This window comes from Micromys minutus, assembly GCF_963924665.1.
Source record: "Micromys minutus genome assembly, chromosome: 32".
NCBI classification, from domain to species: Eukaryota; Metazoa; Chordata; class Mammalia; order Rodentia; family Muridae; genus Micromys; species Micromys minutus.
This window is the reverse complement of record NC_137967.1, coordinates 20,907,041-20,929,471: the sequence shown is the minus strand read 5'-3', so window position 1 is coordinate 20,929,471 and position 22,431 is coordinate 20,907,041. Positions and strand designations below refer to the sequence as shown.

The 22,431-nt window shown below is 54.0% G+C and overlaps 1 protein-coding gene across 1 annotated transcript; it reads right to left on the bottom strand.

The window, feature by feature from the left end:
- Nucleotides 1-580: 580 nt before the first annotated feature.
- Nucleotides 581-22,203, bottom strand: PPP5C (protein phosphatase 5 catalytic subunit). The gene is made up of 13 exons (XM_080909119.1): nt 21,990-22,203; nt 16,963-17,204; nt 9,789-9,936; nt 5,197-5,318; nt 4,699-4,764; nt 4,314-4,412; nt 3,424-3,529; nt 2,887-3,029; nt 2,702-2,789; nt 2,112-2,152; nt 1,841-2,019; nt 1,187-1,268; nt 581-1,100 (listed from the first exon to the last, which is right to left on the bottom strand). Exons 1-13 carry the CDS (start codon nt 22,108-22,110, stop codon nt 1,038-1,040), a joined length of 1,500 nt encoding a protein of 499 aa, XP_080765245.1. The 5' UTR covers nt 22,111-22,203; the 3' UTR covers nt 581-1,037.
- Between the last annotated feature and the right edge of the window lie 228 nt (nt 22,204-22,431).

Here is a 22,431-nt window from a genome sequence, read left to right as displayed (position 1 = left end):
CCTAGCATGTGAGAGGCTGGCCATGAAAGCTCTTGCAGTCTTGACCCAGTGGGGCCACACTGCCTTTCCTGAAGGACTCCACACAGTCAGATGCCCTGCAGTGTGGAGAAAAGCACCTGCTATAGACGGGGACAGTCCTACAAGTTGCCGGGGTTTACACAGAGCACTGGGGACTACAGAATTTTCTGAGAAGTTGAGTATAATCCACTCTCCAACTTGGAAATAGACCCCAGCCACACCCGCTGGCCACACTCTTGGTTAGGACTCTTAAACCCCTCCAGCACCGCTGAACTGAAGGCTCCGGGGCCTCTCAGGTCAGGGAACAGCCCCCAGGCTGCCCAATCCCGGCTTGTCCCACCAGCGCACAGCACAGCAGCACAGCCCCGGGGGCCCAGAGGCTCCCTGCGCCACACCCACTATGCCCTTCCCTTGCAAAGGTCTCGAGTCTGATGCTTCTGTGGTCACTCTTGTCCCTGTGATGCCCACCTCACTGTGAGGCATCCAGAACCACACTGCACCCACCCTGAGGGGCCCGCACACGGTGGACACATGCTGATGTGGGTTTGAGATGAGGTTTGACTTACAATAATGACTTTATTTTATTTTAACATTTAATTACAGAACATAAAATAGCTGGGGGATGGGCCCCAGCCTTGCCCCATCCTGAGGCTACCAGGAGGAGGCCTCCCTGATGACCCTCTTTTGGGGTCTTCCTATGGCAGGGTCCTATTGCTTTACAAGGGGAAGAGCCATGCAGGTGAGGGGGTAGGACCTCCTCTCGGCCCTACCCCTACCCAGGCTGGCCCTCCTCCAAACACCCAGGCTGTGCCCTAACCCCAGTCTCGATTCCTCATTCCTCTGACCAGGAGCCTGCAGTCTGCTGCCCCACGCTGCCCCCACCCCCTCTGCAACCTAAAGGGGAATAAATACAAACTTTACAAAGTAAAAGGGGGTCCAACGTTGCCCTGGGGCGGGGCAGCAGGCCGAAGGCGGGGCCATCCAGCTGTGCAGGCCCTGGTTTACTGCTGTAGACAGCCTCACATCATTCCTAGCTGCAGCAGCGTGTTGGCGTATGCCATGGGCTTGACGTTGGGGTGAGGCTGCAGCCGGGGCAGAGGAGAGACAGTCAGAGGAGTCGCCCATACACAGCACCCGCCCAGGCGGTGTCCTGCCCCAGGTCACTCACCACTGCTGTGAACTGGTGGAACTGGGGCCGCAGGTCGGAGCCCTGGAGGTGGATGTAGGAGGCTTTGTTTCCCATCTGGTCACTGTAGGGACAGGAGCAGAGGGGCTTGTGTGGTTGCGGCTGGAGACTATGAGAAGGTGGGAAACAGAGGGAGATCTGGATGGGAAGGGGATGCGGAGGGGGAAGAGGGAGACACAATTGCCATGGAGAGGTGGGAAGCAGAGGCAGAAGGAGCTATGGGAGCGCCCGGAGACCCGATCCCATACTACCCTGGCGCTGGAGGTACAGTACAGGGACAGAGCGACAGGACACTCTCAGGTCACACCTATCCTGGAACAGAGTCCATGTGGCCCCAAGTCTTGGCCTCCTCTACAGATACTGAGAGGAGAGCGTCGACTTGTTCTAGCGCCTGGGGGCCCACAGGTGTTCACGATCTCAGGTGTCCTTCCTATGGCGGAAGTTTCCCACCATGAAAGTTAAAGCCAAAACCTGCCTTGGAGGCTCATGTCTGCGATCCCACTACTAGGGAGGCCAAGACAACAAACACACTGTTAGTCTGACACCAGACTGGAGTAAGACACTGTCTCAAAAGCCCTACACACATAATCCACACAGAATAAATCCTGTGGCTTGAGCAAAGAGAGGTAGACGCACCAATAGTTGGGGGCAGAGAAGACGGTGACACAGCGGCCACCATGGGCCACCTCGTAGCCCTCGGCTTTGACTTCATGGCTGCGAATGATGTAGTCCAGTTGATTCTCCTCCAGAAAGGCCTTGGTGACATCAGGCCCAAACTGGCAACTCACGCCACGCTTGCTGACAGAGCGCCCATTCTGGGAGAGCAAGGGAACAGGAGACTCTGGGTGAATGAAGGACTGGCTCCACCCCATCTCAGCCCACACCCACAGCCAGACCCCTGGCTCACCTGTGGCTGGGGATCTGACCACAGCAGGTCACACATGGGACCTAGGGGAGAAGGGAAGAGTGTCAGAGCCTTCATCAGACAGGTGCCTGCCCCACAGTCAAGGTTGGTGGTAAGGGTAGTGGGGTCTCACAGGGGTGTACTGAACTGGGCCCTTTCCTGTCGCTCTCATTCGATCCATTATAAGCCTGCTGCTGGATGGAATGTTTACCACTCTAGTTTAGAGCAGGCCCTCCTCTTGTCCAAAGCCTTGTGTGGCTCCCCACTGCCCCAGCAGCAAACCCCACGTTCCTAGCAAGGTCTATAGCTCTCAGGATGTGGCCTCAGACCTTATGTCTAACAGGAACCTCTGAGGGCCAGCTCTAGTCACCCCACCCCATCAATCCCTGCTGTCCCCCTGCACTGGGCACAACATTGCCTCTAGTGTCAGCGCAAATGTCACTACCCCAGAGTTCACCCACATCATCCATGTCCTCAATGATACAGTCTCTGGGACTTCCTCACTCTGGGGTGAGAACAGTCTATGAATGACAGGTGTGTCACACAGCGCAGTCCCACGCATCCACATAAGGTCTGTGTGGGTCCAGGCTCACCTGAGTCTGGGGGCTGCCGATTCCGCTCAATCTTCCGGATGTCATCCAGAGTGACACCATCTTCGCTGAACAGGCCTCCATGCATGATCTAGGGGAATCACGTGCCTCTGTGAGGGAAGGAGCCCCTCCCCCCCCTCCCCACACCAGCATGCTGCCTGCATGGCGAGAGGCCTGCGACTCCTCACCAGCACTTTGCCATTGATACACTGAGCCAGCGGCAGCCACTCGAACACCTCGCTGAAGAGTTCATACATCTGGGCTGTGTACTTGGCCTTCACCTCGCCCTCGAACCCATAGATCTGGTTCATGTTGTCTGTCTCGTGGTTGCCTGGCCATAAACAGAGGAACAGGAGGAGTCCTCAGTCTCTACTGTATTTATCATATACCTACCTGGTGATCTCAGGTCTACACCTGGGGACAAGATGGCATTGCCCAGTGACGCCAGCTGCCCTGAACATTGCGAATGAGTGCCCAGCTCGTCACTCAGCTGGACCTTTGTGCTACATTAGTGTCCCCAGGGGGCTGTTCACACTGCTGTGTGTGAACTAGAAAAGGGCACAGTGAATGCCCACACTGAGCTGCCTATGGCAGTGCTGCACCTCTTGTGGTGCCGCCGGGCAGTGCACAACCTGTCCAACCTTACACGGCCCCGTGTGCAAGCTCACCGAATTCACCACGTGCATGGCTCTGCTACTCTAGGGAGAAAGTGAAGCCCTCCTCACCTCGAAGTAGATGAAAATGATCTGGATACAGGAGCTTAAAGCCAAAGAGGGTGAGGATCACTTCAACGGAGAAGGAACCACGGTCCACAAAGTCGCCATTAAATATCTTTCTTGTTAAGGAAATGGTGGTTCAGGTGGCAGATGGGCCAGGAGGACAGTCAGTCCTGAACCAGTGGCTCCAAGGCTCCTATCAGTATCTCCATGGGGGGTGTTCCCCTGGCCTATCTTTGAACTCAAGCTTCCCAGGATGGCACCAAGACCCAACTTCACCTGTCTAGGGGAGCCAAAGGCAGAACAGAGGCAGCCAGCTGTTCCCAGAGAGCAGTCCTCAAACTATAGGGGACAGGACCTACCTCCCAAACACAGCCTAGGAACCCTACACAGAGGCTAAGCACAGGAAACTATCCCATTCAAACATGTGAGTAAAGGCTGGGGAGCGCTCAGTGGGTGGAGGGGATGCCAAACACAACACAGGCTCAGTTCCACGCCCAGCATTGCATCAACTGGGTGTGGTGGCCATGCCGACAATCCTAGGACAATCCTAGCATAAAGGACGCGGGAGGCCAGAAGCTCAAGACCAGCAGGAGAGCCTCAAACAAAACAACCACCCAGAGGCAAAATAGCACCCTGCTTACCACCCCCCAACTCTGTGAGGAAGGCCCTATCACCCCATGGTACAGATGAAGGAAGAAAGCAGGAGAGATGGCCTGCTGGAGTGCGGGGCTGGGTGGGCAGGTGGGCAGGGTCAGTGCTGTCTGTGCGGCACCTTGTAGCACATGAGAGAGAAGCCGGGCCTGGACCTATAGGCCACTCTGGTATCAGTAAGATGAGGTCCCTATGTTCTTCCCTGGTGGGGCCCACCAGTCCACATGAGGTAGTGCTGAGGATACATAGGGGTTGGTCTCTGAGGGTAAACCGTTGAGCTCAAATATGTTGAGGAGGTCATAGAACTGGCCATGGGTGTCCCCGCACACTGTAATCTTCTCTGTCTGAAAGAAAAGAGGCCACCGGAGAGGGAGGGGCCCAGAGAGAGATGTGGGGAGGGGGCAGAGGGGAATGAGGGGTGAGAGGTCACAACAGACCAAGAAAAACCATGCAAGACACAGGGGACACACATGAGGAAGGCAGACATGGGAGGGGTGATGAACAGAGAGGGAGAGGAGGGAAGGCTGCACAGGTGGGTTTTTGAGGTACTGAGCTGGGGGACCTCCTGACTGCTCCCCCCTGCCCTGCTCACATGCACCCTCCACCCTGCACCCACAGCCCAAGACGCACCTCTTTCAGCGTGGTTTCCACCAGCGTGCTTAGCTTACAGAGGACTTCTTTCACCTGTACTAGGATCTGGAAAACAGGGCTGGCTGTAAGTGTGGCTGGGGCGGGAGTACAAGCCGCTCCCTTCAGAGCCCCAGGGAAAGCCTCAGTTGCCTGGGAGCTACCGGGAAGCCTGGACTACACCGCCCGCGGCTCCTTCTGTCATAGAGATGACTCCTATTATCTGAGACCTGTCCTGACCACGCATGTCCTCTTTTCCTCCTGTCCCCAACTTGAGCCAGCCACACTCTTCAACAAGTTCCCTCTCCTATGCCTTCCAAGGTCTCCCCTCTGTGCCTGGGCAGTCTTCTAAACGCTGCCCGACATCCCCAAGTGCTGTGGTATTAGATGAGGATGGTGTAGCCCTGAGCATGGTGCCCAGCGCACTGCCCTGTCCAAGGAGGGCTGGCAGCCGCAGGGCCATTTCCAGGTCGCAGGTGGGCGTGGCAAGGAGGATGTTACCTGGTAGGCACACTTCCGGTGCAGTTTCTTCTGCTCCTTGTACCACTGCATGAGGTCTTTCATGAAGGTGATTGTCACTTTGCCATCCTCAAGCTTGGGCCCGCTGTACTCATCTTCAATGGCTGGTGTGTGGACAAGGGGGTTAGTTAGAGGCTTCAGCCATGGAGGGGCAGGAAGTGGACCTGGCCCTGAGGCGGGGGTAAGAGATTATTGGGCAATGAAGCTTCCCAGGGTACTGAGGTGCTCCTGGATCTTAGGATCAACCCACAATCCTGCAATCCCTGGCCAGTTCTAAGCAGTGGCTTCTTGCTTTGGCAACTGTCCTTTGGGGAGCTGGTTCCCCTCCCTTTGCCCCACATTCAAAACAATTAGCAGTGGCTAAGGGGTGACTGCTAAATAATCTCTTCAGATTCAGAGCCCAGAGCACCTGTTAGCCTTCAGGTGACATCGGAATGTGAGCTCCTCCTCCCTCGTCCTGAGCATCAGCAGTACACAGCACGGAGGGGACATGGCAGTCATGTGTCTATTTAGAAATCAGTGGGCACGGTGGCTCCAGAAAGTCAAGTCCACTGTGAAGATACTCACGCCGAATGATGGCGGCCCTATCCTACATGTGGCATCCTATCCTAGATAAACCCCTTGTGAACCCAAGTTCCTCAAGTGGGTGTGCCTGGGAGACAGACAGACATGCTAGCTCCTGCCACATTCTTAGGAGGCAGGTCTTCAAATACAGCTGGTTTCTCCATCAACTCCTGGCTCCTCAGTGTTAAGCAACGGCTAGGTCTAACCCAGCGTCTATGCCTATGTAATGAAGCCTCTGGAAAGACTCTGAGGCAAAGGCAGGCCTCTGGGAGCTCCTGAGTCTAGGACTTAGACAGTAGAACCAATGGAGGTTGCTGGAGGGCAGTTCTCATGCCCACGTGCCTTCCCTCTGAAGTTTTTCATTTGTAGACTGTATAACAGACTGGTAAGAACCCTTGTGAAGGGTCAGGAGAGATGGCTCAGTGGTTAGAGCACTGACTCCTCTTCTAGAAGTCCTGAGTCCAAATCCCAGTAACCACATGGTGGCTCACAACCATCTGTAATGAGATCTGATGCCCTCTTCTGGTGTGTCTGAAGACAACTACAGTGTACTCATATAAATAAAATAAATAAATCTAAAAAGAGAGAGAGACAGAACCGTTGTGGATTCTGTGAGTCACTCAACTAATGGAACCTGAAGAGCAGATTGTGAGAGCTGATTCACACCCAATGGGTCAGAGGCACGGGCAAAACAAATTTGGATCTTTGAACAAGCATCACTGTGGAGGTGGCAGGCTCTGCACAAACACCATCACACACACATACTCACACAACATGATTATCAATGAATGTATTTTCAGAAGTGGGGGTGGGGTGGGGTGGGGGGAAAGGGTAGGGGCAGTGGGGTGTTGGCTTGGGGCTGTGCCTCAGCTTGTCAGAACTGATGTGAATCAGCAATGTGCAGACTGGAGGGTCTGGTTACTGGTGAGAGAAATCCGGATACAGTCTGTGTAGACTCCTGGGAAAGACGGGGAAAACCAACGTGCTCTGCTGATACATCTACACGTCAGCACCAGTGTTACAAAAGTAGGATTTGCTAGGACGGCTGTGGCTCACAGAAATGTGGCAGAGAAGGAAGGAACAAGGTAAGGGGAAAGTAAGGGCTACAACTTCTGGGGCTTCAGGTACAGGGTCACAGCTGTGCCGTGTTCTCACTAAAGGTGCCAGCTCACCAAGGAAATGTGAACCGCTCAATCTCTTGGCCAAAGCCATCCTTAAGATGGCTAAAACTGCAGCAGAGAGTGCAGGGTCTGATGTTGGCTCAAGACCAACTTTTTAGCCTCCAATAGCAGCCAGGGGAAAGTCACACAGGGACAACAGACAGCGCCTCCAGGACCTCTGTGGTCACCAAAAGTGAAAAAAAGGGCCACAGGGAAGATCAAAAACACTTCTGAGAGCCTGAGCCTGAGGGTAAAGGGTTGTGTGCGACTCCTTCATCAGATTCCCAAGGAGCCTCACGGCAGTGTGTCTGAGAGGCTTTGGCTCAGAATGGTGCAGAGCAGACAGACACACCGGGCTCTGTGATGGTTAGTGTTAGTTACTGTAACTGGACAGAGTCAGGATCACCCAGGAGATGGGTAGCTGGGCATGTTTGTAGCAGGATTATCTTGATTTACTGAGGTGGGAAGACCTGCCCACTGTGGGTGGCACCATTCCCTGGCTGGAACCCTAGACCGTGCTAAGAATAAAAGAGCCAAGCAGCAGTGGCTACATAAATTCATCTTTCTGCTTCCTTATTATGAGGGCAATATGATCAGTGTTTTAAGCTGCTGTTGCTCTGGCTTCCCTGACATGAACTGTACTCTTTAAACTGTGTGCCAACACCCCCTTTTCTTTACGTCACTGCATTTTATCATAGCAATAGGAAAAGAAACTAAGGCAGACTTCTATGCAAATGGCCGCACACACCCCAGATATGCCAGGGTTACTCCCCAGGAGCAGCTTGCCTGGCTGACCACAAGCTACTGTACTGTCTGCTCACCTTATATGGGGTGCCTTCCTCTCCCATCAGTGCTGAGGGGAAGAACACCCCAGAGATGCAGCTGATATGTTTCTTATGCAGACCCTCTCTGCCCATGGAAATTAACTGCCACAAAACCCAAATCAATTCAGAATCTCTGCTAGATTTGGGGCCCACTTCCCCTTACAGGTCTAAGAGAGGCCACTAAAAACATCAAGCAAATGAGCAAGAACATAGATGAAGAGGGAAGAGCTCATCACAGGCAGGGGGCTGTACTTAGGGTTATTAAGAAAATAAGACAGAGTGTGCTGGTACATGCAAGCAATCCTTAAACTTGGAAGGCGGAGGCAGGAGGACCTTGAGTCTGAGGGCTTCTTGAGCTTCACAGAGAGAAAAGATGGATAAAGAAAACGAAGAGCAGGGACTGGCAAGATGGCTCCGTAGGCAAACAAAGACTCTTGACACCAAACCTGACAGCCGAGTTTGATCCCCAGGACCTACGTGGAAGGGGAGAACTGGAGAGAGCTGGGCTTCCACAAGCCATGGTGTGAGCCCTCAACGTGCACACACAAACACACCCACACTCACCTCACGTGCACGCACAAACAAAGCCAAGAATGAGGCAAGGAGCCTCTGCCAAAACCCAAACATCAAGGCAGTCCACAAAAATTTGCTACATTGACCCGTTTGGAAATGTTCGATATTTCTAAGAGATTACAGTGAGACATTTGGTCTGACATTACTTGGAGCAGCAGTCACTAAAACAAAGCAGTAAGAACTGAGACCGTAGAAACAGAACGGACGCAGGAGCTGCAGCACTGCAGAGTCTAGACATGTCCTCAAGTGCAGCTTGACTGCTGTGGGGTAGTCCTGTGGGTGAACTCCTGGAACAGCTGGTGAGTCAGGGTGATGCTGGTGGCCTCAGGGGACTACAAATGGGTTGTGACAAGACTCAACACTGACACTGCCTCCAGAGATTGCTCTTAACATATGCTTGTGTCAGAGAAACATGCTCCTTAGAGCCAGTTCACCAGAGAAAAGGAACAAGCACCCAAAGGACTAAGTGCTTAAGATGAGCCCGGCACTTGGAAAGCTGAGGCAGGAGAACAACCATGAGTTTGAGGCCAGCCTAGACTAGAATGAGATCCTTTATGTCCCCGTCCCAATACAGATAAACCCTGGACTTGCACACATGAGAAAATCTAAAGGAGTATGTGCCTGGATCCACCTGTTATCTGGAAGATGGGGTAGAGAGGACACAGCTTGTGAAGAGAGAAAGATGCCACAATGATCCCAGTGTTGTCCCTTCTCTTTCCCCATCTTAGCTCCTTTGTCCCCTTCCAACTGTGAAGCACTGTCACAGAGCACTGGAACCTGGGGGAGTCTTAGGCATGGCATTATAAACCTTATGCCTGAATTCTTCAGGACCTGATGGGGGCAGGTGATGTCCACACGCCATCAGGCAAAAATCAAGGGTGAAAGTGAGTAATAAGGCTGCTCGCCCATAGGACACGGTGGGGAAAGAGAACCAACACATCTGGCACCACGCACCCTGAGCCTAACCAGAAGGGAAGGGGCCAGGGCAGGGTGACTGTTAGGATGTGACAAAGGAAAACTTCTGACACCCTGAGCTTAATCATTCCCACTGTTATGATTTAGATGGAGAGAGAGGACTGTGAGGGAGAGGGAGGAGTGTGATAGAGAGAGAGGGAGGAGTGTGATAGAGAGAGAGGGAGGAGTGTGATAGAGAGAGAGGGAGGAGTGTGATGGAGAGGGAGAAGTGTGATGGAGAGGGAAGACTGTGATAGAGAGGGAGGGAGGAGTGTAATGGAGAGTGAGGGAGGAGTGTGATGGAGAGGGAGGAGTGTGATGGAGAGGGAGGAGTGTGATGGAGAGGGAGGAGTGTGATAGACTGAGATGGAATGGGTGGCTATGGAAGACAGCAGCTGCAGGTGACAACTACATTGTCAGATGTCCTCTGAAATCTTGCCTACACCCAGCAAGTGTAGCAGGGATGAGTGTGTCGGGAGTTACAGCCAGGCCTACTCACTCATGCTTTCGATGTCCAGAGAGTCCACGACAGAGCGTCTGTGCTCGTCCCCTGCTATGGCCCTCTCAAAGGCCTTCTGCTTCACAATCTTGCTGCACTCCTGGTACTTCATCTTAGCATCTTTGTCATTTGGCTTCACCTTCACCACCTGGCCAGGAAGAGGAGGGCAGGAGGTGTTACTCTCTGGAAGGCCAGCCACTTATCCCAGCGGAGCCACTGGGGCACTGTGATCTCACGGGCCTGCACTGTCCTGGGCTGAGTCAGACCACCCAGGGGCTACCTCATCTAGCAGGGCAACCCTGGACCTGTGTCACCTAGGACTAAGTTTTTACACCCCCACACCAAGCATAGCAGAGCTGCCCCACAGGGTGGCTTTAGCGCAATCAGGGGCTCTCACTAAACACCCCTGACCCTGCTAAAACCACAGGTGTCCCCCAAACACACAGGCCTCAGGTTCCCAGCGCAGCTTGTGGGTGACGCTAGAATCTTACAACAGCCTGGACTCTGCACCTTAGTGTCCTGATCTGTGAAGTGGAGGTCTGCTGGAGGGGCTCTGGAGGTGGCAGTCAGCAGCTCGCTTTCCCTGGGGCTTATTTTGGAGACTGGGGCTTCAATTTTCCTGTTTTCTCTGGTAATGGGGATAGAAGACACGCTCAAGTCCCAGCTTAGCCAGTGATGATGGAGGAGCCTGGGCTACCTTAGCTGGCCTCACTTTCTCCTCCAGGAGGGGACACTGGCAACAGAGTCTCCCTGGAAAGCTGTAAATAAACTAGGGAGCACTTTTAAAATGTCCAATAGTCAGCTGTGGGTGTGCGGCTTTGCGCCACAGTAGTAAAGGAGCCCTGCTTGCTCCGAAGACAGAGCTGGGCCTGGTGCTGCATGTTTACAATCTCAGCACTTGGGAGACAGAAGCAGGGGGACTGTGAACACCAGGCTAGTCTGAGCTATGGAGTGAGGCCCTGGGCAGCAGACATCCCTGAGCCTCTGCTTGGGTTTCCAGAACTGTAACTGATTTGTTTGATGTCCTATTGTTTAACAGATTCCTCCGAGACTGAAACGTTCCATCCTATAGGGAAGGCCTTGAACCAGAGAGGTAAACAACTCAAAATAGCTTTCAGGAAGTCCCTGAAACTGACTGGATTCGCTAAGCCTTTCCCGCCAGAGTAATCGATGAGGACTGCCAAGAGTAGCCACGCTACAAAGAAGACCAAGACCAAACCAGCTGCCTAGAAGAAACAGACCAGTTGAGGTGCCTGGAAGATGTTTAGACTGAGTCACTTGGAGAGGACAGTCTCCGAAACGCTGAGCGCCTGTATGCTGTGCAGTGTGGTCCAGTCTCTAAGCCTTGTGAGCTGTCAGCCACGCTAGAGTGAGCTTTGGTGATATGACTTGACTTTGAGTCATTTCTGCTCCTACTGTAGATAACCCCTTGCCCATTCTCCCGTAAATAACCCCAATAAAACCCACTGCTTCACCCCGTTGGACTTTGGTGGTATCTAAACTTTGGTCTGTGTGGGTTCCCTATATGAGGTAAGTAGACGTGTGTTGTACCCCCTTGTTTGTCACTCACCTGCTGGCCTACATAGCCACCCTAAGATTGGATTCCCCACAGCTTCCATGCTATTAGACAGAGAAGGAAGTCCTGGGGCTGGTCCTCAGAATACTCCCCCACCCCCAAAGCTAGGTGGCTGAGTGAGTCAGAGCCTAAGCGAAGACAACGGCTTCTCCCTGCAGGTGCTTGGCCAATAGCAGGCTAGGCAAGCCTATGCTGGGCCATCTGCCAGACAGCTCTACTGGGTGTGGGTGTGGCATCAAGCTCAAGGGCTGCCAGCTTTAGGCAGGCCCTGGAGTCCTTCCCAGGGAGAGGCAGGGAGGCCAGGCGCTCTCCACTTCCCAAGATAAAGTCCACATGGCTCCAGGCCTGGCCCTCGAGGCCCACCCTATCTTCTGTAGCCTGGTACTGCCTCTCACGGGTTTCCAGGACGCCAGCTCTCCTGCAGTCCAGGCTTTTTGCTCATGCTGCCTTTGCCCACACATTTCACTTTTAAATCTAACCTCCTTTCTGCTCTTCTCCCCAGGAAGCCCAAGGCTAGGGACAGAGCTGTGTCCTCAGCAGAGAATAAATGTCTCATAAAGGAAGAAAGGGCAGCAATTAATTCCTAGGAGATGGATGTGTTTTCAGGTCGGCTACACACTAAGGAGAAAGATGGAGCTAGGTGCTGTCACCATGGCGAGTGACACTACTCACTGACTCTCTACAGCTCTATAGGGTGGGCAGCACAGTCCCTACTAGACAGCGGTAAAGTTAGTAGCCCAGGGTTCTGTGCACTGTGGTTACTGTGGATTACTGGCAGCACTCACACGGGGCAGTGCCCCCTCCTGCCACCTCTCACTCAGGACAGAGGCAGAGTTAAATAGGGAAGGGTGCTAGCACCCCATAGAAGGCTGGTCTGTGAGAGTACTGCTGGGCCCACCCCTGACCCAGCTGTGGCAGGCAAGCACTCGAATGCAAGGCCTGCTCCGCCAGCGGTGATGAGTGTTAGGTCTGACTGAGAGAAAGATGGCCTTACCAAGCTCCTCTCCTGGGAAGGGTATTTGTTTCACACTACAGGGCCCTTCAGAGGCCCAACGCATCAGAACTTGGTGCCAATGCCAGACATTTTCTCTCTTTTATGTGAGACAGGGTCTCGCAATGTAGCCCAGGCAGGCTTGGAACTCAGTGATTTGCTAGCCTACAACTTGTGTCTCACAAGTTCTAGGATCACAGACATGCACCACCAAACCGAACCCACCAACAGGTCTTTAAAGGTGGCATCTGAAGCCAGGTGCAGTAATGTGTCCAATATTCATGTGATTCTGGAAGCCCAGGCAGGAGAATGGTTTGAACCTAGGAGTTCATGGCCAGCCTGGTTAACACAGTAAGCCAGGCTCTCAAAAAAAAAAAAAAAAAAAAGGGGACCAGAAAGATTGCTCAGTGGTTAGAGCACTGACTGCTCTTCCAGAGGTCCTAAGTTCAAATCCCAGCAACTGCATGGTGGCTCACAACCATCTGTATGGGTTCTGATGCCCTCTTCTGGTGTGTCTGAAGACAGCTACAGTGTACTCATGTTAAAAAAGAAAACAGAAAAAAAAAAAAAACCAAAAAAAAAAAAAAACAAGCCATAAGCAATACCCTTTCTGTGGACTGCATCTGTGGCAGTGTTCTGTGACATCCAATGGCTCCTGTGGACACTTCATTGGGTGAAACTAGGATCTGGACAAGGTGCACAAGATCTACCATACTTCTGAAGAAATGAGATGTTTTAAAACATTGATATCTTCAGGGACAGAAGGTACAGCTTTGTAGCACATGCTTAATATTTGGGAGGTAAATATGATTAGATGAGGTTATGAGGTTAGGTCCCCTTGATAGGATTAGGGGTTTTATAAAAACACAAAGAGGGCTGGCAGTTAAAAGCACTGACTGCTCTTCCAAGGTCCTGAGTTCAATTCCCAGAAACCACATGGTGGCTCACAGCCATCAGTAATGTAGTCATAAAAGCAAATAAATATTAAATAAAAAAACAAACAAACAAACAAAAAACCCCACAAGGAACAGAATGGGAGTGTGGCTCAGGGGTAAAGGGTAGAGCCCCTGCGTAGAATCCCCCAGTGAGGGGCCGGGGGCGTGGCTCAGTGGTAGAGCTCCTGCCTAGAATCCCCCAGTGAGGAGCTGGGGGCATGGCTCAGTGGTAGAGCCCCTGTCTAAAATCCCCAGTGAGGGGCTGGGGGCGTGGCTCAGTGGTAGAGCCCCTGCCTAGAATCCCCCAGTGAGGGGCTGGGGGCGTGGCTCAGTGGTACAGCCCCTGTCTAGAATCCCCCAGTGAGGGGCTGGGGGCGTGGCTCAGCTGTAAAGTGCTTGCACAGCCCCAAGTTTTATCCTTAGCATTGAAAAAAAGTGCAACAAAGAGCACTGCCAGCTGGGTTCACTGGTGGTCACCACTCTCGGCCCTGGGACAGGTGTTTGGGAACGTGGACTCACTGATGGCAGAGGCCATTCGGGGCATGTGCCCTCCATCAGACACTCACAGCAGACCCACGGGCAGTTCCACCTTCAGCTGCATGGCTCTGTTGGCCACAAGGATTGCATTCCTTCCACCTGGGAGCAATCCAGACCATCAGAGCACTTCAGTCATTCGGGCCTGCTGTGGGTGCCAAACACAGTGCCCCATTCATCAGAACGGCTAGAAGGTACAGACCAGCAAGAACCAACAGGTTATTAGGGTTCACCTGTAGGGCATAGATAGACGCTAAGATTTGGCCCAAAGGCCACACAGTAGAGAAAAGCCAGGCTTCCAGCCGACAGCCCATAAGGGGCAGCCTTATACAGCACACCCTTTTATCTAGTAAGTGAACCTACCAGGACATACCCAGTGCCCGCGGGATAAGCCAGGCGGGATACCATCGGTGCTACCTGCCCAGGGGCCAGGACAGTGCCAGGGACTTACGTGGCACAGATGGCATGGTTAGGAGCCTGACTCTGGGAACTGACATCACCTCTGAACCTCAGTTTCCTCACTGCAAATCAGGGATCAGAGTGGCCGCTGCTGTGCAGGGAACCCCGGAGAATAAAATGACTGTCACAGCATGTGAGTGCTCAGCTACAGAGTGTGTGTAACTGTCCCTGTTTTGTCTGTATCGTTCTATCAGGGGTGTCACAATGTAGGTCTAAGAAACACAAAGGTAAAGTGTCTCATAAACCAAGCAGAACCCACAGGACCCTCAGGCAGGGTGCTGAGCACAGGATGAGCCTCCCAGGTCTTGCCTGGGCTTGCATGGCTGACCTGTGTTCTAAGTGCATAGGAAAGAACATAAGTCATCCCAGCTGAGGTGTGACCCAGGAAGTGGTGGGCCACGTGCAAGGAGTAAGTGTGTGCAGGGGTGTAACATGGCCCTGTAGTAAGGAAGACTGGCTACTACTAAGGGTCCGAGGCATGGCCCTGAGCGGGAGAGCAAACAGACATGTTCTGGCAGCAGCACAGACTAGGGGTCAGAGGTCCACTTCATCATGCCCTGGCTTTGGAGGAAATCTGGAGGCAGGCCTTCTCCAAATGCACCCAGGCACTCAACTCTCACAGTGACACTTCAAGGCAGGCCTATGTGTTCCCTTGTTTGCAGGAAAGGCCTGAGGCTTTTTGTTTAATTAACTTATCTATGTACATGAGTACACTGTAGTTGTCTTCAGACACACCAGATCCATTACAGATGGTTGTGAGCCGCCATGCGGTTGCTGGGATTTGAACTCAGAACCTCCTGAAGAGCAGCTGGTGTTAACCACTGAGCCACCTCTCCAGCCTGAGGTGTTTGAAGACACACATATACCCAGGTCTGAGCTGAGCCGGCCACAAACCTGGACATCCAGAACTGGGAGCCAGTCCTGACACTGTGCCTATGGCTGTACACCTGACTCTAGCCCATGGAAAGAACGTGCTGGTGGGAGGAGACAACATCTACATTGTGCCCGCACACATGGTACACATGGCGTTTTACAGAATAAGCTGTCTTTCCTCCTGCTCAAGATGGAGTGCTGGCCACAGACAGTTCAACTGTGGAGCTGGGTTCCTTCCAGGTGACCTTGCAGGAGGCGTGTCCTTTCTAAACAGTAGATACATTCACCCAAGCACAATGTTAAGCCCCACCCCCACTGCATCCATATGAGGAAACCGAGGCTGAAACAGACAGGAGACAGAGTCATGGGCTCATCTGTTCTAACCAGAGGCCAGGGCCTGAGCATGTCCTCCATGACCTCCAGCATCTTCCAAGAGGATGTCTTGGGCTAGGAGCCACCATGAGCCCAGCCTCCCAGGCTTGGAGAACCCAGGCTTGTGCTGGGGTCTCACAGGGCTGATCATTTAGGTGCTGGGTGTGGCTCAACCTCAAGCAGATCCTGCAAAGGGCTCTGGACTTTCCTCATTCACCACTGACCCACAAAGACTGCAGTCCAGCTCAGATGCAGCATGTCTGCCATCCCCCAGCCTCACAGAGAATGCAGTTAGACGCCAACCTCGGGAACGCTTTAAAAAGAACCTATTCCCCACCCAAAGGAAAGATGTTTCTCTCAGTCCAGAGTGGCAGAGACGCTGCACCAGAGCCCATAGCTACCCAGGAGGTGACCACTGCTTGTCACCATATAGGACAAGGGACAAGGGTGGGAACAGGCTTCGTTTGTCAGTTCCTTCATCTCTTCCCATTTCCACCCTTTGCTAAACCTTCACTTGGTTTGATCCTAGGACAGGCTGAGTGACCAGCTCTGTCCTGCTGCAGACAGCTCCCAACTCCCTCGGGGCCCTGTGCACGTGCCACAGTGAGGGTCCACAGTGAGGGGCTATGTACAGGAAATAGGTAATAATCCATTCTGCACTCAGAGTCCCCTGAGCAGACAGCTAACTGGAGGAGGAGGAGTGCAGTCAAGGGCCACTCTGGCTCCAATCCCAGCACTGACACATTCTCAACTGGAGCCTCAGCCTCCTCACCTGTACGAGAGGGGCAATCTCACCCCCTCTCTGCATGACCAGAGACTCAGCCGGCCAGTCTCTGTGAGGGAGCACAGAGCACACCTGCCCCAAGTGGATGCTCGGGTGGTCCCTACTCGTCACCAAGGGACACGGGCAGGACACCAGCTGTAGATAGTGGGGGATGAAGAACTAGCCTCTGGATCCCTTCTGTCATTCCACAGGAAGCATGTCCGTGGGGGCTGCACCTCTACAAGGTACTGCCCTGCTCTGTGTTCTTGGAAGCACTTCTCTGCACCTACAGTCACTTTCCTTGCCTGCTCAGTGACATGGACTCCCACCTGCCCCAGAATCTCAAACTGCCCATGGTCTTTGCAGTCTCTGCTAGTAACCGCTGTTGTTATAGTCACCATCACCAACAGCCCAGGCAGTCACAGGCTGAGCTATTACTGACCAGCATGCACACAGCAGAAACTCCTGCAGCCACCCAAGGCACACAAGAAGGCAGAGAGGACAGGTGATGGCACAGGGTCACAGAGCACAAGGTGACGTCATGGCCATTGTCAGAATGAGCCCTTGTACAGAGGAGACACAGAATGGCTCCTCCCCACCGCTGGTGTTGCCCCTCCACATCCACCTGGCTAGGGTGCCGGGAGCTGGCCCATGCCCAAGGCCCGGCTCACCGTCTCGTAGTCACGCAGGGCAGCCCGGAACTTGCCCAGTGCCATGTTGCTGGCGGCCCGGCGGTAGTAGCCTTTGATGTACTTCTTGTCAAGCTCGATGGCCCGTGTGGCATCGCCCAGTGCATAGCCATAGCACTCGGTGCGCAGGTAGGCCAGGCTGCGGTTGCCATAGTAGATGGCATTGCCGGGGTTCAGCTCGATGGCCTGACTGTAGAACTTGATAGCGTTCTCGTAGTCCTTGGCTGTGGAGGAGGAGAAGAGGCATGAAGCTGTGCTGCTGCAGGCAGGAATCCACCCTAGGCCAGGACCCTTCCTATGGATGGGGGAGACTGGGATTCACCATGAGATTCTATGGCCCAGCCCAGCAGGCTTTCCCAAGTCTCCCCATGGTCAGCAGGTGTGCTGGGGAGTGAGTGCTGGGGCTGTGATGAGCCAGGCAAGCTGGGACTGCCGACCCTGTGTCTGTCCAGATGTTCAGGGCTGCAAAGAGGTGCAGCTTTAGAGGACCCAGACCCGCTGGTGTAGGAGGGCAGGGACTGCAGAGGGCAGGATACTATAGCAGGCCTAGACCTATAGGGGTCCAAGTGTGGAGGGGCAGGGGTAACTCCCAGCCAAGGGCACAAGGTCAGGTTTTATGTGAACCATCCCACAGCTGGGCCCTGAGCTCTCCATCAGCCTGTGGTATTCTTCCGTCTCCTCAGCACAGTACCATCTGGTGCTCGCCTGACACAAGCCAGAGAGCTAGTTCAAGGTCACAGTCCCAGTCTGTACTGGCAGAGGTAGGTCTGACCCATCCTCCCAAGGACTTATTAAACAAACAACAGAACCAAGGACTGAGGTGCCTCTGAGACCTGCCCAGGCTGGAGTACCATGTGCCAGGACCACACAGCACCCTAGGACGTATGTGCCTTCAAGCAACCTGAGGGAGAAAGCCATATTACCTCATCTCCAGACGAGTGGGTTCAAGTTCAGAGGAGGAAGGCCCATGTTTGATGTCACATGTCAAGTGGCAGGAAGGACAGTGCTGGGAAGTAGCCTGGCTCCATTCTTTTTGGTTGGGTGTACTTGGACAACTTACACACCAGCTCTGTACCTGAGTGTCTCCTATCACTGAGCCTAGAGGGGGTGGGAGTTCCTGCCCTGACCCCACTTCACTGCTCTGTAGAGCACTCACAGAGACTGTCACATTCTGTTTGCTGAACCCACAGGCTGTGAAGAGGGTCTCCATCTCCCTTCTCCAAGCTCCTGCCTTGTCTGGACATAACCCTGCCCTCCAGGGACTGCTGGTCTCTCCAGGAGTGAGATCTGACCCCAGATAACAGTGACAAAGTGCTCAGGGTTTAGACAGCCCAGGGGCTGAGTCAAGCCTTGCGGGAGAAATGTGAGCTTGAAGTAACAGGCCTCAAGACTGGGGAAGGAAGGAAGGAAGTGGCTAAGGGAGGACAGATGAAGGAAGGAAGGGGGTGGTAGACACTGAGACCAGAGGTGGGACAGCGGGCCCTGGGGCACAGCATGGCAGCCCTTCCTGGACTTCACAAGGTACAAATGTCCCCTCAGGAAGCTCTAATTGACCGCCCCAGCTCTGCCACTCTGGTTGTCTCTCAGGCCTGTGAACCTTAAGACGGCAGGACCTAGAACTTCCTGGAAGCCACCAAAGGCAGAAAGATTCAGTGGGCAGTGCAGCTTAGAAGAACCCTCCCTGGAATGTCAGTGCCTCGGTCCTGGCTCCAGAGGCTGCCAGTTAGTACTCCAACCAGCGAGGTGAAGACTTCAGCAAGTGGATGAGGGCGTGCAGCAGGCACTTAGGTGCAGGTGGAGAGCCTCCCCCTGGAGCATCAGACCCTCGGGCCACATGTCTGCCCTGGAGCACCGGGAGAGGGGGAAGGTGAAGGCATCTAGCAACTGTCACACTCCAGCCTAGGGCTGTCCTTTGCTGCAATAGCATCAGTACAGTGGGGTCCAACTGTGACTGTGCACTGAGGAGGCCCCTGAATCATGAGTACTCCCCTCACCCTCAGACAATGAAGACCCTTGGGTGGAGAAAGAGCAGAGGCTTGCTTCCCTTGGACTCTGACTAAGCTGGGGACTAAGCTCTGACCACAGAACCCTTCCAGTGGGGCACACAGAGGACCTTCTATGTTTGGGGCTGGGGGTCTTCTAAGTCCCTGAGATCCCCTTTTCCTCCACAGGGTATCCTTCTCCCCACTGAGACCAGATGAGTCTAACAGGGAGAGCTGAGCTGAGCACGTGGGGAGGAAGGGGATATCCGCCTTCTGCTCACACACTCTGACCCTGGGCAAGAAGTTTCACTCTGAGTTGGCTTCCTCTATAAACCAAAGTAGCTGCTCCCTGCCACCCCCAAAGCCCCAGGCGTGGTTCAGTTCAGGAGTACCTGGCCACCATAGGGGTGCAATGAAAGCCAGCTGCAATTATTCTTTTTATTGGTATCCTTATAGTCTGAGCCCGGGGTTCTGTGCCTGCCACTGCCTGCCCACAGTAGCGGGAGGCCTGGATCAGGAAGGTGCTCCTTCAAGCCAGCTCCAGGCCAGGCCCCTCTGGCTGCCTGCCCAGCCCTAGGTTCCTGAGAGCCTGAATCTCAGGACCTGGGAGGTAGGGGTGATGGTGAAGGGTCCCTCCTGATGGTTAACTCCTTCCCTGACTTGTCCACAGCAGCAGTAGCTAGGTTTCTGGTTGATCTTTGCAGGACCCAGTGAAAGATGGTCGTGCCTTCCAACCAATTCACAGCCTGGGTCCCCCGGTGTTGGCAGCCTGCAACCTTCCAAACCCTGAAAGCTGGGAATACTGTCCTGATAGTATCTCTCACACCCACTAACTTCCCTCCCTTCTAGCAGCCCCACCCTGCCCTAAGCTCTGCCCTCCCCTACAGAGTCCTATTCTGCTCTAGCCTGTATTGGCCTCCCTGCTTCCTGCATGGCTTTTAGAAGACATGAATCTGGACCAGCTTTAGTCCTCCAGGCCTCGGCTGACAGCTCAAGTCCCCTCCTGTGGCCCGCTGGAACCTTCTGTCTGTAGCTGCATCCCTCTAACCACCTCCACTCCTGCCCTACTCAACTAGGTGCCAGGCTCCACTCATCCTGGGCCTTAGCCACCTGCTCCCCTCCCCCTCTCCAGGCAGCCAGCCTGGTCAAAGGCTCCACCCCCTCACCTGTCTTCCCTCCCTGTCTCCTCTTTCCAGTCTGGCCTTTGAATCCAGTCTCTGGACAGCAGGGAGGACCAGTACCTGTACCCAAAGTAACTGGACCACGCTCTTAAAACCCTCCACAGCTTGGCACCGTTAGGATGACACCTATAAACCCACTTGGCCCTCTAAGGCTCTAACCCTGGTCTCAGCTCTCTCCTTGCTATGTCTTCACCATCCTCCTGAAAGCTGGGATGACAGGCATGCATCACTAAGTCTGGGCTTATCCCCATGGGAGCCACCCTTCCCTAGGACTCTAAATCCTTCTCACCCTCCCCACCCTCTCCAGATGTGTTACAGCTGGGTCTGTTTCTCTTTTGGGCCATATCTGAAAAAGCATTCCTAGGGACCCCCACCTACTCCCTCTTTCCATCTGCCCGATTCTCCATTCCTCTTCAGAGCCCAGCCACTTGAGCCTGGTGGGCTTCAACTCCTCACTTGCATTCACCAGCCAGAGTCTTTGGGGCTGGCAGCCTCTTTATCATCCACAGCTGCTCCATCTACATCACCACATTCATCTAGGAGCGAAACCTCTGACGGACACTGCCTGAGGCCAGGTGACCAGGCCTGTGGATTTCTTTCTGGAGGAGCCTTGCTCTCTTAGCCTGTGGCACTTTTCCTGGGTTCTCTTCCATCTCAGTCACTTCTCCTCAACAGCCCCGTTTCCACTGTCAACATGAAAACCCCATTCTAGGTTCTCTCTGGATCCCAGTCTTGGGTGACTTCATTCATTCCCAGGGTGCCTCCAACCATAGGCTGGTTACACCCCATATTGTCTTCAGTCCAGACTGGCCCATCCACCTACTCAATGTCCTTTTTCAGACAGCTGAGGAAACCCAAAACTCGTCTTTGTAACTTCACAGATTTTGCATGCTCTGACCTCTTATCCTAATCTTATCTTGTATTAGTCTTCCCTTCATATCACTTGCCCGAGCTCCAACTAAGTCAGTTTGTTTTCATTCATTCTCCACCCCAGGGTCTTTGCACAAGACCAATCGAATCGTCAGGCCCACGGGTAAAACTCTTTCCCAATTCTCCTTAAAGAGCCTTTCTCCACAAACCCCCGACCTCACCATCTAAAGCAATCTCTAAGCCGTATTCCCTACTTTGTCACTTTGACCCAAAGTGATCATCACAAGTTAGCAATGACTGGTTCTGCTTAAATCCGAGTCATGTGTTTCATTCATTGCTATATAGCCTCGGAGCCAAGCACGGACCGTGGCACATGACACTTATTTAATACAAGTGTACTGAAAGAATGAATGGAGACATGTTCTCCCACATCGCACTCTTAACCCCAGGATCACCCTATTCGTTCCTGCTCCACCTCTACACTCCTTTCCTTGGATCACCCCAAATCGCCTTCCAATATAATTATCAACCTCCATCCCCATAATTCCTTTCTCTACTGTGCCTTCTCTCCTCAGCTGGTCATACCTCAGGCCTGCCCGCTCGGCAGCGCCATCACTGCCCCAAACACATGTCACTAATTGGTAGCGCCCTCTTCAGGTCTGACCACCATTTAGCACCTCTGTCCAGGTCTCACATTTGGTAGCACTCACATGCCGGCCCCCTGCTTGTCCCCTATGCTTAGCAGCGCCTGTCTCAGTCTCCCCAGTGAGTAGCTTCTGCTCGGTACTCCACTCCTCAGTAGCTCTCCCCAGTCTGTCGTCCATCCTGGGCCTCCTCCTCGCGCCGGGCTACTCCGTGGTGCCGGCCGGGCGCCCAGACTGCCGCTCCGCGTTGCCATGGTTCCCCGCGGGGCCTGGCACCCCCACGGCCTGGGCCGCTGTCCACCCTCCCTCACCCAGGTCCGGGTCGGACGCACCTTTGAAGTAGTCGTTGGCTTGTGTCTTGAGCTCCTCTGCCCGCTTCAGAGAGCCATCGGCCGGGGGTTCGTCGCGAGGGGGCTCAGCACACTCAGTCCGCTCGCCTTCCGCCATCGCCATGCCGCAAAGCGACCCCCACCCTGGCAACGGCCGCTCGCGGCACCAGGCCGAACCGTCGCGAAGGAGTGCCGAGTGACCGCCGCCGCTGCCGCACAAGTGTCGTAAAGCGCGGGCCCCAAAGGCACTCCTGACGCGCCTGCGCGGCGCCCCCCCTCCCCTCCACAGAGCGCCCGGAGGACAAGGTGACCAGAGGGTATCCAGGCTGTACTCGTAGTAGCCAATCAGAAAGGAGAGAGGGGGCCGTGGGGGAGGGGGCAGGCGCGGAGGGCGCCTGCTCCCGAAGTTTGTGAGGCTGCAAAAGTTTCTTGGGTCTTGGAGATC

Excerpts from the sequence above, each read along its gene's own strand:
- PPP5C (XM_080909119.1), bottom strand. The coding sequence starts at position 22,110 with ATGGCGATGGCGGAAGGCGAGCGGACTGAGTGTGCTGAGCCCCCTCGC. Across the intron at positions 5,319-9,788 it reads TCTGGACATCGAAAGCATGA|CCATTGAAGATGAGTACAGC; the intron begins GTGAGTAGGCCT and ends TCCACACACCAG. Across the intron at positions 2,153-2,701 it reads TCGGCAGCCCCCAGACTCAG|GTCCCATGTGTGACCTGCTG; the intron begins GTGAGCCTGGAC and ends CTTCTCCCCTAG.